Below are 14,843 nucleotides of genomic sequence, written 5' to 3' on the forward strand. Positions count from 1 at the left end.
CCGGAATCGTTCTCTACAGAAACCTGGGTAGCATCCTATCTTTACAGAGGTGAGAGTGGTTTACTGACATCTCTACTTACAATGCTTTCTCCAGGGATGTGTCAAAGAAGTGTACTATAAAGGGAATGGGATGCCATTTGGAACGCAGCCAGCACAGAACGCATCCCAAAACCTCTTTTGATTGGTGGCTAATGGGATTTGAATGCCACCACGTAGTTCCTTTGTCTCTTGTCTGTGTAAAAGGATGTCTGAAGGAGCTAGAATGAATAACATTTCAGAGAACTGCTTTATGCTAAGCACATGTATTCAAACTGCATGTGTATTTGTGAGCTACAGCTTTCTCTCGTCCAGTGAGGAGTGTTCTCTCCGTTATGTTAATGTTATGTGCGTGTGTAATGAGATGGAGGAACACAGGCTAGCGTGGCGGAATCACACTCAACCCTCCCACATAATTAATTCACTGCAAACGGATGTATTTTGTAGCCCTTTCTTGCAGTCAAATGACCTAGTTGCCTCATAGGTGGAATGTTATTCATATCCTATACAATTTCATAATTATTAAGAGTCATTTCAAGAACCCATAATGTCAAACAGTTTTGTTATATTTCAGTCTTCTGTGATGTATATAAAGTGCAATATTGGGATGCAAACTCACAATTGAATACATTTCAACTCGATATCTGACATGGTACAGGTGTCTCTTTTTAAGCCCATAACCATGTGTGTGAGGTGTATACTTTAGTTTTAAAGTAGATTTGTTTAACACTACCAAGAAACATTCTGTGTGACCCTGATTTAGCCCACTGCAGGAAAAGGTTTTGTAACAGATTCCTCTTTCCATTCATTAAATTGCGGGCGCACAGTGCACTGTTGAGGTTGGGAAGCTGGAATTATTTGCGAGTGGACGAACGAATTGTTTGACAATCAGTTGAAAACATCATGACTGGTTGTTTTTACGCCACATTAAAAGGAAATAAATGTTAGAAGTGATATGACACATTTTTACTGGGTCTAGGGCACAAGGCCCACAGAGGTCATATAGATCTATAGACCTATGTAATTCTATGATTATACCAAGGCTATAAAAAAATGTATTGTGCGCTCGCTTGGGTGTCCTGTACCGATAAGAAATGAAATCTACTTTCACCCCAGGGCGTGCGTGTGGAAACCCCTCTTCTATTTTGTCTTTACCCAGGCCTAGTTAGTTATTTGTTCTTTCCTTTTTCCCCTCAGAATCTTTTTCTCCTTCAAGGAAATGTGATCAGTTTTAGACAGAGACTGGCTGACACAAGTGTTTATGTTGACTGATTGCATTCTGAGAAGCGAGAGGGAGAAAGAGTGAGAGGGAGAAAGAACGAGAGGGAGAGGGAGAAGTTGCAGATGAGAGAGAGTAGGGAGGAGGAGGCAGAGTGTAGGGGCTTTGAAACATTGTCTATTTCAAACGGGACATGGGGTAAGTGCTGGGACATACAAGGGTGTCTTGAGGGACATGTGTGCTGTGTTAGAGAGAGATGGGAACATGTATTGTAGGGACGGGGCAGTATTACTGCTGTGTTAGGGAGAGACAGGAACATGTGTTGTAGGGACGGGGCAGTATTACTGCTGTGTTAGGGAGAGACGGGAACATGTGTTGTAGGGACGGGGCAGTATTACTGCTGTGTTAGGGAGAGACGGGAACATGTGTTGTAGGGACGGGGCAGTATTACTGCTGTGTTAGGGAGAGACAGGAACATGTGTTGTAGGGACGGGGCAGTATTACTGCTGTGTTAGGGAGAGATGGGAACATGTGTTGTAGGGACCGGGCAGTATTACTGCTGTGTTAGGGAGAGACGGGAACATGTGTTGTAGGGACGGGGCAGTATTACTGCTGTGTTAGCGAGAGATGGGAACATATGTTGTAGGGACCGGGCAGTATTACTGCTGTGTTAGGGAGAGATGGGAACATGTGTTGTAGGGACCGGGCAGTATTACTGCTGTGTTAGGGAGAGACAGGAACATGTGTTGTAGGGACGGGGCAGTATTACTGCTGTGTTAGGGAGAGATGGGAACATGTGTTGTAGGGACGGGGCAGTATTACTGCTGTGTTAGGGAGAGATGGGAACATGTGTTGCAGGGACGGGGCAGTATTACTGCTGTGTTAGGGAGAGATGGGAAAATGCGTTGTAGGGATGGGGCAGTATTACTGCTGTATTAGGGAGAGATGGGAAAATGCGTTGTAGGGACGGGGCAGTATTACTGCTGTGTTAGGGAGAGATGGGAACATGTGTTGTAGGGACGGGGCAGTATTACTGCTGTGTTAGGGAGAGATGGGAACATGCGTTGTAGGGATGGGGCAGTATTACTGCTGTGTTAGTGAGAGATGGGAACATGCGTTGTAGGGATGGGGCAGTATTACTGCTGTGTTAGGGAGAGACAGGAACATGTGTTGTAGGGACGGGGCAGTATTACTGCTGTGTTAGGGAGAGATGGGAACATGCGTTGTAGGGATGGGGCAGTATTACTGCTGTGTTAGGGAGAGACAGGAACATGTGTTGTAGGGACGGGGCAGTATTACTGCTGTGTTAGGGAGAGATGGGAACATGTGTTGCAGGGACGGGGCAGTATTACTGCTGTGTTAGGGAGAGACAGGAACATGTGTTGTAGTGATGGGGCAGTATTACTGCTGTGTTAGGGAGAGATGGGAACATGTGTTGTAGGGACCGGGCAGTATTACGGAGAGACAGGAACATGTGTTGTAGGGACTGGGCAGTATTACTGCTGTGTTAGGGAGAGATGGGAACATGTGTTGCAGGGATGGGGCAGTATTACTGCTGTGTTAGGGAGAGATGGGAACATGTGTTGCAGGGATGGGGCAGTATTACTGCTGTGTTAGGGAGAGATGGGAACATGTGTTGCAGGGACGGGGCAGTATTACTGCTGTGTTAGGGAGAGACGGGAACATGTGTTGTAGGGACGGGGCAGTATTACTGCTGTGTTAGGGAGAGATGGGAACATGTGTTGTAGGGACCGGGCAGTATTACTGCTGTGTTAGGGAGAGACAGGAACATGTGTTGTAGGGACGGGGCAGTATTACTGCTGTGTTAGGGAGAGACAGGAACATGTGTTGTAGGGACGGGGCAGTATTACTGCTGTGCTAGCGAGAGATGGGAACATGTGTTGTAGGGACGGGGCAGTATTACTGCTGTGTTAGGGAGAGATGGGAACATGTGTTGTAGGGACCGGGCAGTATTACTGCTGTGTTAGGGAGAGACAGGAACATGTGTTGTAGGGACGGGGCAGTATTACTGCTGTGTTAGGGAGAGATGGGAACATGTGTTGTAGGGACGGGGCAGTATTACTGCTGTGTTAGGGAGAGACAGGAACATGTGTTGTAGGGACGGGGCAGTATTACTGCTGTGTTAGGGAGAGATGGGAACATGTGTTGTAGGGACGGGGCAGTATTACTGCTGTGTTAGGGAGAGATGGGAACATGTGTTGTAGGGACGGGGCAGTATTACTGCTGTGTTAGGGAGAGACGGGAACATGTGTTGTAGGGACGGGGCAGTATTACTGCTGTGTTAGGGAGAGATGGGAACATGTGTTGTAGGGACGGGGCAGTATTACTGCTGTGTTAGGGAGAGACGGGAACATGTGTTGTAGGGACGGGGCAGTATTACTGCTGTGTTAGGGAGAGACAGGAACATGTGTTGTAGGGACGGGGCAGTATTACTGCTGTGTTAGGGAGAGATGGGAACATGCGTTGTAGGGATGGGGCAGTATTACTGCTGTGTTAGGGAGAGACAGGAACATGTGTTGTAGGGACGGGGCAGTATTACTGCTGTGTTAGGGAGAGATGGGAACATGTGTTGCAGGGACGGGGCAGTATTACTGCTGTGTTAGGGAGAGACAGGAACATGTGTTGTAGTGATGGGGCAGTATTACTGCTGTGTTAGGGAGAGATGGGAACATGTGTTGTAGGGACGGGGCAGTATTACTGCTGTGTTAGGGAGAGACGGGAACATGTGTTGTAGGGACGGGGCAGTATTACTGCTGTGTTAGGGAGAGATGGGAACATGCGTTGTAGGGATGGGGCAGTATTACTGCTGTGTTAGGGAGAGACAGGAACATGTGTTGTAGGGACGGGGCAGTATTACTGCTGTGTTAGGGAGAGATGGGAACATGCGTTGTAGGGATGGGGCAGTATTACTGCTGTGTTAGGGAGAGACAGGAACATGTGTTGTAGGGACGGGGCAGTATTACTGCTGTGTTAGGGAGAGATGGGAACATGTGTTGCAGGGACGGGGCAGTATTACTGCTGTGTTAGGGAGAGACAGGAACATGTGTTGTAGTGATGGGGCAGTATTACTGCTGTGTTAGGGAGAGATGGGAACATGTGTTGTAGGGACCGGGCAGTATTACGGAGAGACAGGAACATGTGTTGTAGGGACTGGGCAGTATTACTGCTGTGTTAGGGAGAGATGGGAACATGTGTTGTAGGGACCGGGCAGTATTACTGCTGTATTAGGGAGAGACAGGAACATGTGTTGTAGGGACGGGGCAGTATTACTGCTGTGTTAGGGAGAGACAGGAACATGTGTTGTAGGGACGGGGCAGTATTTCTGCTGTGCTAGGGAGAGATGGGAACATGTGTTGTAGGGACGGGGCAGTATTACTGCTGTGTTAGGGAGAGATGGGAACATGTGTTGTAGGGACCGGGCAGTATTACTGCTGTGTTAGGGAGAGACAGGAACATGTGTTGTAGGGACGGGGCAGTATTACTGCTGTGTTAGGGAGAGATGGGAACATGTGTTGTAGGGACGGGGCAGTATTACTGCTGTGTTAGGGAGAGACGGGAACATGTGTTGTGGGGACGGGGCAGTATTACTGCTGTGTTAGGGAGAGATGGGAACATGTGTTGTAGGGACGGGGCAGTATTACTGCTGTGTTAGGGAGAGATGGGAACATGTGTTGTAGGGACGGGGCAGTATTACTGCTGTGTTAGGGAGAGACGGGAACATGTGTTGTAGGGACGGGGCAGTATTACTGCTGTGTTAGGGAGAGATGGGAACATGTGTTGTAGGGACGGGGCAGTATTACTGCTGTGTTAGGGAGAGACGGGAACATGTGTTGTAGGGACGGGGCAGTATTACTGCTGTGTTAGGGAGAGATGGGAACATGTGTTGTAGGGACGGGGCAGTATTACTGCTGTGTTAGGGAGAGATGGGAACATGTGTTGAAGGGATGGGGCAGTATTACTGCTGTGTTAGGGAGAGACGGGAACATGTGTTGTAGGGACGGGGCAGTATTACTGCTGTGTTAGGGAGAGATGGGAACATGTGTTGTAGGGACGGGGCAGTATTACTGCTGTGTTAGGGAGAGACGGGAACATGTGTTGTAGGGACGGGGCAGTATTACTGCTGTGTTAGGGAGAGAAGGGAACATGTGTTGTAGGGACGGGGCAGTATTACTGCTGTGTTAGGGAGGGACAGGAACATGTGTTGCAGGGACGGGGCAGTATTACTGCTGTGTTAGGGAGAGACAGGAACATGTGTTGTAGGGACGGGGCAGTATTACTGCTGTGTTAGGGAGAGACAGGAACATGTGTTGTAGGGACGGGGCAGTATTACTGCTGTGTTAGGGAGAGATGGGAACATGTGTTGAAGGGACGGGGCAGTATTACTGCTGTGTTAGGGAGAGACGGGAACATGTGTTGTAGGGACCGGGCAGTATTACTGCTGTGTTAGGGAGAGACGGGAACATGTGTTGTAGGGACCGGGCAGTATTACTGCTGTGTTAGAGAGAGATGGGAACATGCGTTGTAGGGACGGGGCAGTATTACTGCTGTGTTAGGGAGAGACAGGAACATGTGTTGTAGGGACGGGGCAGTATTACTGCTGTGTTAGGGAGAGACAGGAACATGTGTTGTAGGGACGGGGCAGTATTACTGCTGTGTTAGGGAGAGACAGGAACATGTGTTGTAGGGACGGGGCAGTATTACTGCTGTGTTAGGGAGAGATGGGAACATGTGTTGCAGGGACGGGGCAGTATTACTGCTGTGTTAGGGAGAGACAGGAACATGTGTTGTAGGGACGGGGCAGTATTACTGCTGTGTTAGGGAGAGACAGGAACATGTGTTGTAGGGACGGGGCAGTATTACTGCTGTGTTAGGGAGAGACAGGAACATGTGTTGTAGGGACGGGGCAGTATTACTGCTGTGTTAGGGAGAGACAGGAACATGTGTTGAAGGGACGGGGCAGTATTACTGCTGTTTTAGGGAGAGACGGGAACATGTGTTGTAGGGACGGGGCAGTATTACTGCTGTGTTAGGGAGAGACGGGAACATGTGTTGTAGGGACGGGGCAGTATTACTGCTGTGTTAGGGAGAGATGGGAACATGTGTTGCAGGGACGGGGCAGTATTACTGCTGTGTTAGGGAGAGATGGGAACATGCGTTGTAGGGATGGGGCAGTATTACTGCTGTGTTAGGGAGAGACAGGAACATGTGTTGTAGGGACGGGGCAGTATTACTGCTGTGTTAGGGAGAGATGGGAACATGTGTTGCTGGGACGGGGCAGTATTACTGCTGTGTTAGGGAGAGACGGGAACATGTGTTGTAGTGATGGGGCAGTATTACTGCTGTGTTAGGGAGAGACGGGAACATGTGTTGTAGAGACGGGGCAGTATTACTGCTGTGTTAGGGAGAGATGGGAACATGTGTTGTAGGGACGGGGCAGTATTACTGCTGTGTTAGGGAGAGACGGGAACATGTGTTGTAGGGACGGGGCAGTATTACTGCTGTGTTAGGGAGAGATGGGAACATGTGTTGTAGGGACGGGGCAGTATTACTGCTGTGTTAGGGAGAGACAGGAACATGTGTTGTAGGGACGGGGCAGTATTACTGCTGTGTTAGGGAGAGATGGGAACATGTGTTGTAGGGACGGGGCAGTATTACTGCTGTGTTAGGGAGAGACAGGAACATGTGTTGTAGGGACGGGGCAGTATTACTGCTGTGTTAGGGAGAGACAGGAACATGTGTTGTTGGGACCGGGCAGTATTACTGCTGTGTTAGGGAGAGACGGGAACATGTGTTGTAGGGACGGGGCAGTATTACTGCTGTGTTAGGGAGAGACGGGAACATGTGTTGTAGGGACGGGGCAGTATTACTGCTGTGTTAGGGAGAGACGGGAACATGTGTTGTAGGGACGGGGCATTATTACTGCTGTGTTAGGGAGAGATGGGAACATGTGTTGCAGGGACGGGGCAGTATTACTGCTGTGTTAGGGAGAGATGGGAACATGCGTTGTAGGGATGGGGCAGTATTACTGCTGTGTTAGGGAGAGACAGGAACATGTGTTGTAGGGACGGGGCAGTATTACTGCTGTGTTAGGGAGAGATGGGAACATGTGTTGCTGGGACGGGGCAGTATTACTGCTGTGTTAGGGAGAGACGGGAACATGTGTTGTAGTGATGGGGCAGTATTACTGCTGTGTTAGGAGAGACGGGAACATGTGTTGTAGAGACGGGGCAGTATTACTGCTGTGTTAGGGAGAGATGGGAACATGTGTTGTAGGGACGGGGCAGTATTACTGCTGTGTTAGGGAGAGACGGGAACATGTGTTGTAGGGACGGGGCAGTATTACTGCTGTGTTAGGGAGAGATGGGAACATGTGTTGTAGGGACGGGGCAGTATTACTGCTGTGTTAGGGAGAGACAGGAACATGTGTTGTAGGGACGGGGCAGTATTACTGCTGTGTTAGGGAGAGATGGGAACATGTGTTGTAGGGACGGGGCAGTATTACTGCTGTGTTAGGGAGAGACAGGAACATGTGTTGTAGGGACGGGGCAGTATTACTGCTGTGTTAGGGAGAGACAGGAACATGTGTTGTTGGGACCGGGCAGTATTACTGCTGTGTTAGGGAGAGATGGGAACATGTGTTGTAGGGACGGGGCAGTATTACTGCTGTGTTAGGGAGAGACGGGAACATGTGTTGTAGGGACGGGGCAGTATTACTGCTGTGTTAGGGAGAGACGGGAACATGTGTTGTAGGGACGGGGCATTATTACTGCTGTGTTAGGGAGAGACGGGAACATGTGTTGTAGTGACGGGGCAGTATTACTGCTGTGTTAGGGAGAGACAGGAACATGTGTTGTAGGGACGGGGCAGTATTACTGCTGTGTTAGGGAGAGACGGGAACATGTGTTGTCGGGACCGGGCAGTATTACTGCTGTTTTAGGGAGAGACAGGAACATGCGTTGTAGGGACGGGGCAGTATTACTGCTGTGTTAGGGAAAGATGGGAACAAGCGTTGTAGGGACGGGGCAGTATTACTGCTGTGTTAGGGAGAGATGGGAACAAGCGTTGTAGGGATGGGGCAGTATTACTGCTGTGTTAGGGAGAGACGGGAACATGTGTTGTAGGGACGGGGCGGTATTACTGCTGTGTTAAGGAGAGACGGGAACATGTGTTGTAGGGACGGGGCAGTATTACTGCTGTGTTAGGGAGAGACAGGAACATGTGTTGTAGGGACGGGGCAGTATTACTGCTGTGTTAGGGAGGGACAGGAACATGTGTTGAAGGGACGGGGCAGTATTACTGCTGTGTTAGGGAGAGACAGGAACATGTGTTGTAGGGACGGGCAGTATTACTGCTGTGTTAGGGAGAGACGGAACATGTGTTGTAGGGACGGGGCAGTATTACTGCTGTGTTAGGGAGAGATGCGAACATGTGTTGTAGGGACGGGGCAGTATTACTGCTGTGTTAGGGAGAGATGGGAACATGTGTTGTAGGGACGGGGCAGTATTACTGCTGTGTTAGGGAGAGACGGGAACATGTGTTGTAGGGACGGGACAGTATTACTGCTGTGTTAGGGAGAGACAGGAACATGTGTTGTAGGGACCGGGCAGTATTACTGCTGTGTTAGGGAGAGACAGGAACATGTGTTGTAGGGACGGGGCAGTATTACTGCTGTATTAGGGAGAGATGGGAACATGTGTTGTAGGGACCGGGCAGTATTACTGCTGTGTTGGGGAGAGATGGGAACATGTGTTGTAGGGACGGGGCGGTATTACTGCTGTGTTAGGGAGAGACAGGAACATGTGTTGTAGGGACGGGGCAGTATTACTGCTGTGTTAGGGAGAGATGGGAACATGTGTTGTAGGGACCGGGCAGTATTACTGCTGTGTTAGGGAGAGACGGGGACATGTGTTGTAGGGACGGGGCAGTATTACTGCTGTGTTAGGGAGAGATGGGAACATGTGTTGTAGGCACCGGGCAGTATTACTGCTGTTTTAGGGAGAGACGGGAACATGTGTTGTAGGGACGGGGCAGTATTACTGCTGTGTTAGGGAGAGACAGGAACATGTGTTGTAGGGACGGGGCAGTATTACTGCTGTGTTAGGGAGAGACAGGAACATGTGTTGTTGGGACCGGGCAGTATTACTGCTGTGTTAGGGAGAGATGGGAACATGTGTTGTAGGGACGGGGCAGTATTACTGCTGTGTTAGGGAGAGACGGGAACATGTGTTGTAGGGACGGGGCAGTATTACTGCTGTGTTAGGGAGAGACGGGAACATGTGTTGTAGGGACGGGGCAGTATTACTGCTGTGTTAGGGAGAGACGGGAACATGTGTTGTAGGGACGGGGCATTATTACTGCTGTGTTAGGGAGAGACGGGAACATGTGTTGTAGGGACGGGGCAGTATTACTGCTGTGTTGGGGAGAGATGGGAACATGTGTTGTAGGGACGGGGCGGTATTACTGCTGTGTTAGGGAGAGACAGGAACATGTGTTGTAGGGACGGGGCAGTATTACTGCTGTGTTAGGGAGAGATGGGAACATGTGTTGTAGGGACCGGGCAGTATTACTGCTGTGTTAGGGAGAGACGGGGACATGTGTTGTAGGGACGGGGCAGTATTACTGCTGTGTTAGGGAGAGATGGGAACATGTGTTGTAGGGACCGGGCAGTATTACTGCTGTTTTAGGGAGAGACGGGAACATGTGTTGTAGGGACGGGGCAGTATTACTGCTGTGTTAGGGAGAGACAGGAACATGTGTTGTAGGGACGGGGCAGTATTACTGCTGTGTTAGGGAGAGATGGGAACATGTGTTGTAGGGACGGGGCAGTATTACTGCTGTGTTAGGGAGAGACGGGAACATGTGTTGTAGTGATGGGGCAGTATTACTGCTGTTTTAGGGAGAGACAGGAACATGCGTTGTAGGGACGGGGCAGTATTACTGCTGTGTTAGGGAAAGATGGGAACAAGCGTTGTAGGGACGGGGCAGTATTACTGCTGTGTTAGGGAGAGATGGGAACAAGCGTTGTAGGGATGGGGCAGTATTACTGCTGTGTTAGGGAGAGACGGGAACATGTGTTGTAGGGACGGGGCGGTATTACTGCTGTGTTAAGGAGAGACGGGAACATGTGTTGTAGGGACGGGGCAGTATTACTGCTGTGTTAGGGAGAGACAGGAACATGTGTTGTAGGGACGGGGCAGTATTACTGCTGTGTTAGGGAGGGACAGGAACATGTGTTGAAGGGACGGGGCAGTATTACTGCTGTGTTAGGGAGAGACAGGAACATGTGTTGTAGGGACGGGGCAGTATTACTGCTGTGTTAGGGAGAGACGGGAACATGTGTTGTAGGGACGGGGCAGTATTACTGCTGTGTTAGGGAGAGATGCGAACATGTGTTGTAGGGACGGGGCAGTATTACTGCTGTGTTAGGGAGAGATGGGAACATGTGTTGTAGGGATGGGGCAGTATTACTGCTGTGTTAGGGAGAGACGGGAACATGTGTTGTAGGGACGGGACAGTATTACTGCTGTGTTAGGGAGAGACAGGAACATGTGTTGTAGGGACCGGGCAGTATTACTGCTGTGTTAGGGAGAGACAGGAACATGTGTTGTAGGGACGGGGCAGTATTACTGCTGTATTAGGGAGAGATGGGAACATGTGTTGTAGGGACCGGGCAGTATTACTGCTGTGTTGGGGAGAGACAGGAACATGTGTTGTAGGGACGGGGCAGTATTACTGCTGTGTTAGGGAGAGATGGGAACATGTGTTGTAGGGACGGGGCAGTATTACTGCTGTGTTAGAGAGAGACGGGAACATGTGTTGTAGTGATGGGGCAGTATTACTGCTGTCTTAAGGAGAGATGGGAACATGTGTTGCAGGGACGGGGCAGTATTACTGCTGTGTTAGGGAGAGACGGGAACATGTGTTGTAGTGATGGGGCAGTATTACTGCTGTGTTAGGGAGAGACGGGAACATGTGTTGTAGGGACGGGGCAGTATTACTGCTGTGTTAGGGAGAGACGGGAACATGTGTTGTAGTGATGGGGCAGTATTACTGCTGTGTTAGGGAGAGACGGGAACATGTGTTGTAGGGACGGGGCAGTATTACTGCTGTGTTAGGGAGAGATGGGAACATGTGTTGTAGGGACGGGGCAGTATTACTGCTGTGTTAGGGAGAGATGGGAACATGTGTTGTAGGGACCGGGCAGTATTACTGCTGTTTTAGGGAGAGACAGGAACATGTGTTGTAGGGACGGGGCAGTATTACTGCTGTGTTAGGGAGAGACGGGAACATGTGTTGTAGGGACGGGGCAGTATTACTGCTGTGTTAGGGAGAGACAAGAACATGTGTTGAAGAGACGGGGCAGTATTACTGCTGTGTTAGGGAGAGATGGGAACAAGCGTTGTAGGGATGGGGCAGTATTACTGCTGTGTTAGGGAGAGACGGGAACATGTGTTGTAGGGACGGGGCGGTATTACTGCTGTGTTAGGGAGAGACGGGAACATGTGTTGTAGGGACGGGGCAGTATTACTGCTGTGTTAGGGAGGGACAGGAACATGTGTTGTAGGGACGGGGCAGTATTACTGCTGTGTTAGGGAGAGATGGGAACATGCGTTGTTGGGATGGGGCAGTATTACTGCTGTGTTAGGGAGAGATGCGAACATGTGTTGTAGGGACGGGGCAGTATTACTGCTGTGTTAGGGAGAGACGGGAACATGTGTTGTAGTGACCGGGCAGTATTACTGCTGTGTTAGGGAGAGACAGGAACATGTGTTGTAGGGACGGGGCAGTATTACTGCTGTATTAGGGAGAGATGGGAACATGTGTTGTAGGGACCGGGCAGTATTACTGCTGTGTTAGGGAGAGACAGGAACATGTGTTGTAGGGACGGGGCAGTATTACTGCTGTGTTAAGGAGAGATGGGAACATGTGTTGTAGGGACGGGGCAGTATTACTGCTGTGTTAGGGAGAGACGGGGACATGTGTTGTAGGGACGGGGCAGTATTACTGCTGTGTTAGGGAGAGACAGGAACATGTGTTGTAGGGACGGGGCAGTATTACTGCTGTGTTAGGGAGAGATGGGAACATGTGTTGTAGGGACCGGGCAGTATTACTGCTGTTTTAGGGAGAGACGGGAACATGTGTTGTAGGGACGGGGCAGTATTACTGCTGTGTTAGGGAGAGACGGGAACATGTGTTGTAGGGACGGGGCAGTATTACTGCTGTGTTAGGGAGAGATGGGAACATGTGTTGCAGGGACGGGGCAGTATTACTGCTGTGTTAGGGAGAGACGGGAACATGTGTTTTAGGGACGGGGCAGTATTTCTGCTGTGTTAGGGAGAGACAGGAACATGTGTTGTAGGGACGGGGCAGTATTACTCCTGTGTTAGGGAGAGATGGGAACATGTGTTGTAGGGACGGGGCAGTATTACTGCTGTGTTAGGGAGAGATGGGAACATATGTTGTAGGGATGGGGCAGTATTACTGCTGTGTCAGGGAGAGATGGGATCATATGTTGTAGGGATGGGGCAGTATTACTGCTGTGTCAGGGAGAGATGGGATCATATGTTGTAGGGATGGGGCAGTATTACTGCTGTGTTAGGGAGAGACAGGAACATGTGTTGTAGGGACGGGGCAGTATTACTCCTGTGTTAGGGAGAGATGGGAACATGTGTTGTAGGGATGGGGCAGTATTACTGCTGTGTTAGGGAGAGATGGGAACATATGTTGTAGGGATGGGGCAGTATTACTGCTGTGTCAGGGAGAGATGGGATCATATGTTGTAGGGATGGGGCAGTATTACTGCTGTGTTCGGGAGAGATGGGAACATATGTTGTAGGGATGGGGCAGTATTACTGCTGTGTCAGGGAAAGATGGGAACATGTGTTGTAGGGACGGGGCAGTATTACTGCTGTGTTAGGGAGAGACGGGAACATGTGTTGTAGGGACCGGGCAGTATTACTGCTGTGTTAGGGAGAGACGGGAACATGTGTTGTAGGGGCCGAGCAGTATTACTGCTGTGTTAGGGAGAGACGGGAACATGTGTTGTAGGGACGGGGCAGTATTACTGCTGTATTAGGTAGAGAAGGGAACATGTGTTGTAGGGACCGGGCAGTATTACTGCTGTGTTAGGGAGAGACGGGAACATGTGTTGTAGGGACCGGGCAGTATTACTGCTGTGTTAGGGAGAGACGGGAACATGTGTTGTAGGGGCCGAGCAGTATTACTGCTGTGTTAGGGAGAGACGGGAACATGTGTTGTAGGGACGGGCAGTATTACTGCTGTGTTAGGGAGAGACGGGAACATGTGTTGTAGGGACGGGGCAGTATTACTGCTGTGTTTGGGAGAGACAGGAACATGTGTTGTAGGGACTGGGCAGTATTACTGCTGTGTTAGGGAGAGACTTGAACATGTGTTGTAGGGACGGGGCAGTATTACTGCTGTGTTAGGGAGAGACGGGAACATGTGTTGTAGGGACGGGGCAGTATTATTGCTGTGTTAGGGAGAGACGGGAACATGTGTTGTAGGGACGGGGCAGTATTACTGCTGTGTTAGGGAGAGACGGGAACATGTGTTGTAGGGATGGGGCAGTATTACTGCTGTGTTAGGGAGAGACGGGAACATGTGTTGTAGGGATGGGGCAGTATTTACTGCAGGGAGGTTTGAGTTGGTTGAAGGGAACAGCGCTTGACAACGATGAAAATGATGTGCAGTTCCCATGTGATATTTCACCTGACCATGTGTGTTGTCCTATGCTGGTGACACCACTCTTTCCCTCCCTCCCTCCAGAAACAGCACCGTGCTCAACTCCAAGGTGGTGTCTGTGACCATCAAGCCCACCCCAGGATCCCTCTCTACCCCGGTGGAGGTCCAGTTCTCACACCTTTACAACGTGAGTGACCTTTCACATCTGACCCTCTGACCTGAGCAGTGACCTCAGTAGTAATTGACCCCTGTAGTGTAACAGAGTAGCCTTGACAAATCATGTGGCTTATCCCATAAAAACACACGGTACTGATATTTGAGAGCATTTCAAAAGACTTATCATGCCTTTATCACTGAAAATCACTTTTAGCACTTAGAAAAGCACGAGACAAATCTATTTGATCAACCTCACAACTGGAGGTATATGAGAACATCTGTAATCAGAGCATATGTCCATGGAGGTATATGGAGGTATATATATATTTTTATTTTATTTATCCGTTATTTTACCAGGTAAGTTGACTGAGAACACGTTCTCATTTGCAGCAACGACCTGGGGAATAGTTACAGGGGAGAGGAGGGGGATGAATGAGCCAATTGTAAACTGGGGATTATTAGGTGACCGCGATGGTTTGAGGGCCAGATTGGGAATTTAGCCAGGACACCGGAGTTAACACCCCTACTCTTACGATAAGTGCCATGGGATCTTTAATGACCCCAGAGAGTCAGGACACCCGTTTCACGTCCCATCCGAAAGACGGCACCCAACACAGGGCAGTGTCGGGATGCAATCACTGCCCTGGGGCATTGGGATATTTTCTTTAGACCAGAGGAAAGAGTGCCTCCTACTGGCCCTCCAACACCA

The 14,843-nt window shown here is 49.9% G+C and overlaps 1 protein-coding gene across 13 annotated transcripts in view; it reads left to right on the forward strand.

Annotated features, from left to right (window-relative positions):
• Positions 1-14,843, forward strand: part of LOC118372769 (adhesion G protein-coupled receptor B1-like) — a 117,518-nt gene that overhangs the window by 73,441 nt on the left and 29,234 nt on the right. For all 13 annotated transcript variants that reach the window (XM_052489880.1, XM_052489879.1, XM_052489882.1 and 10 more), the window contains 2 exons: positions 1-49; positions 14,063-14,165. The exon at positions 1-49 is cut by the window's left edge and continues 27 nt beyond it. In XM_052489880.1, coding sequence (XP_052345840.1) covers positions 1-49; positions 14,063-14,165 — 152 coding nt within the window. The remainder of the gene's footprint in view (positions 50-14,062; positions 14,166-14,843) is intronic.

The sequence above is a fragment of the Oncorhynchus keta genome, chromosome 31 (genome assembly GCF_023373465.1).
Source record: "Oncorhynchus keta strain PuntledgeMale-10-30-2019 chromosome 31, Oket_V2, whole genome shotgun sequence".
NCBI classification, from domain to species: Eukaryota; Metazoa; Chordata; class Actinopteri; order Salmoniformes; family Salmonidae; genus Oncorhynchus; species Oncorhynchus keta.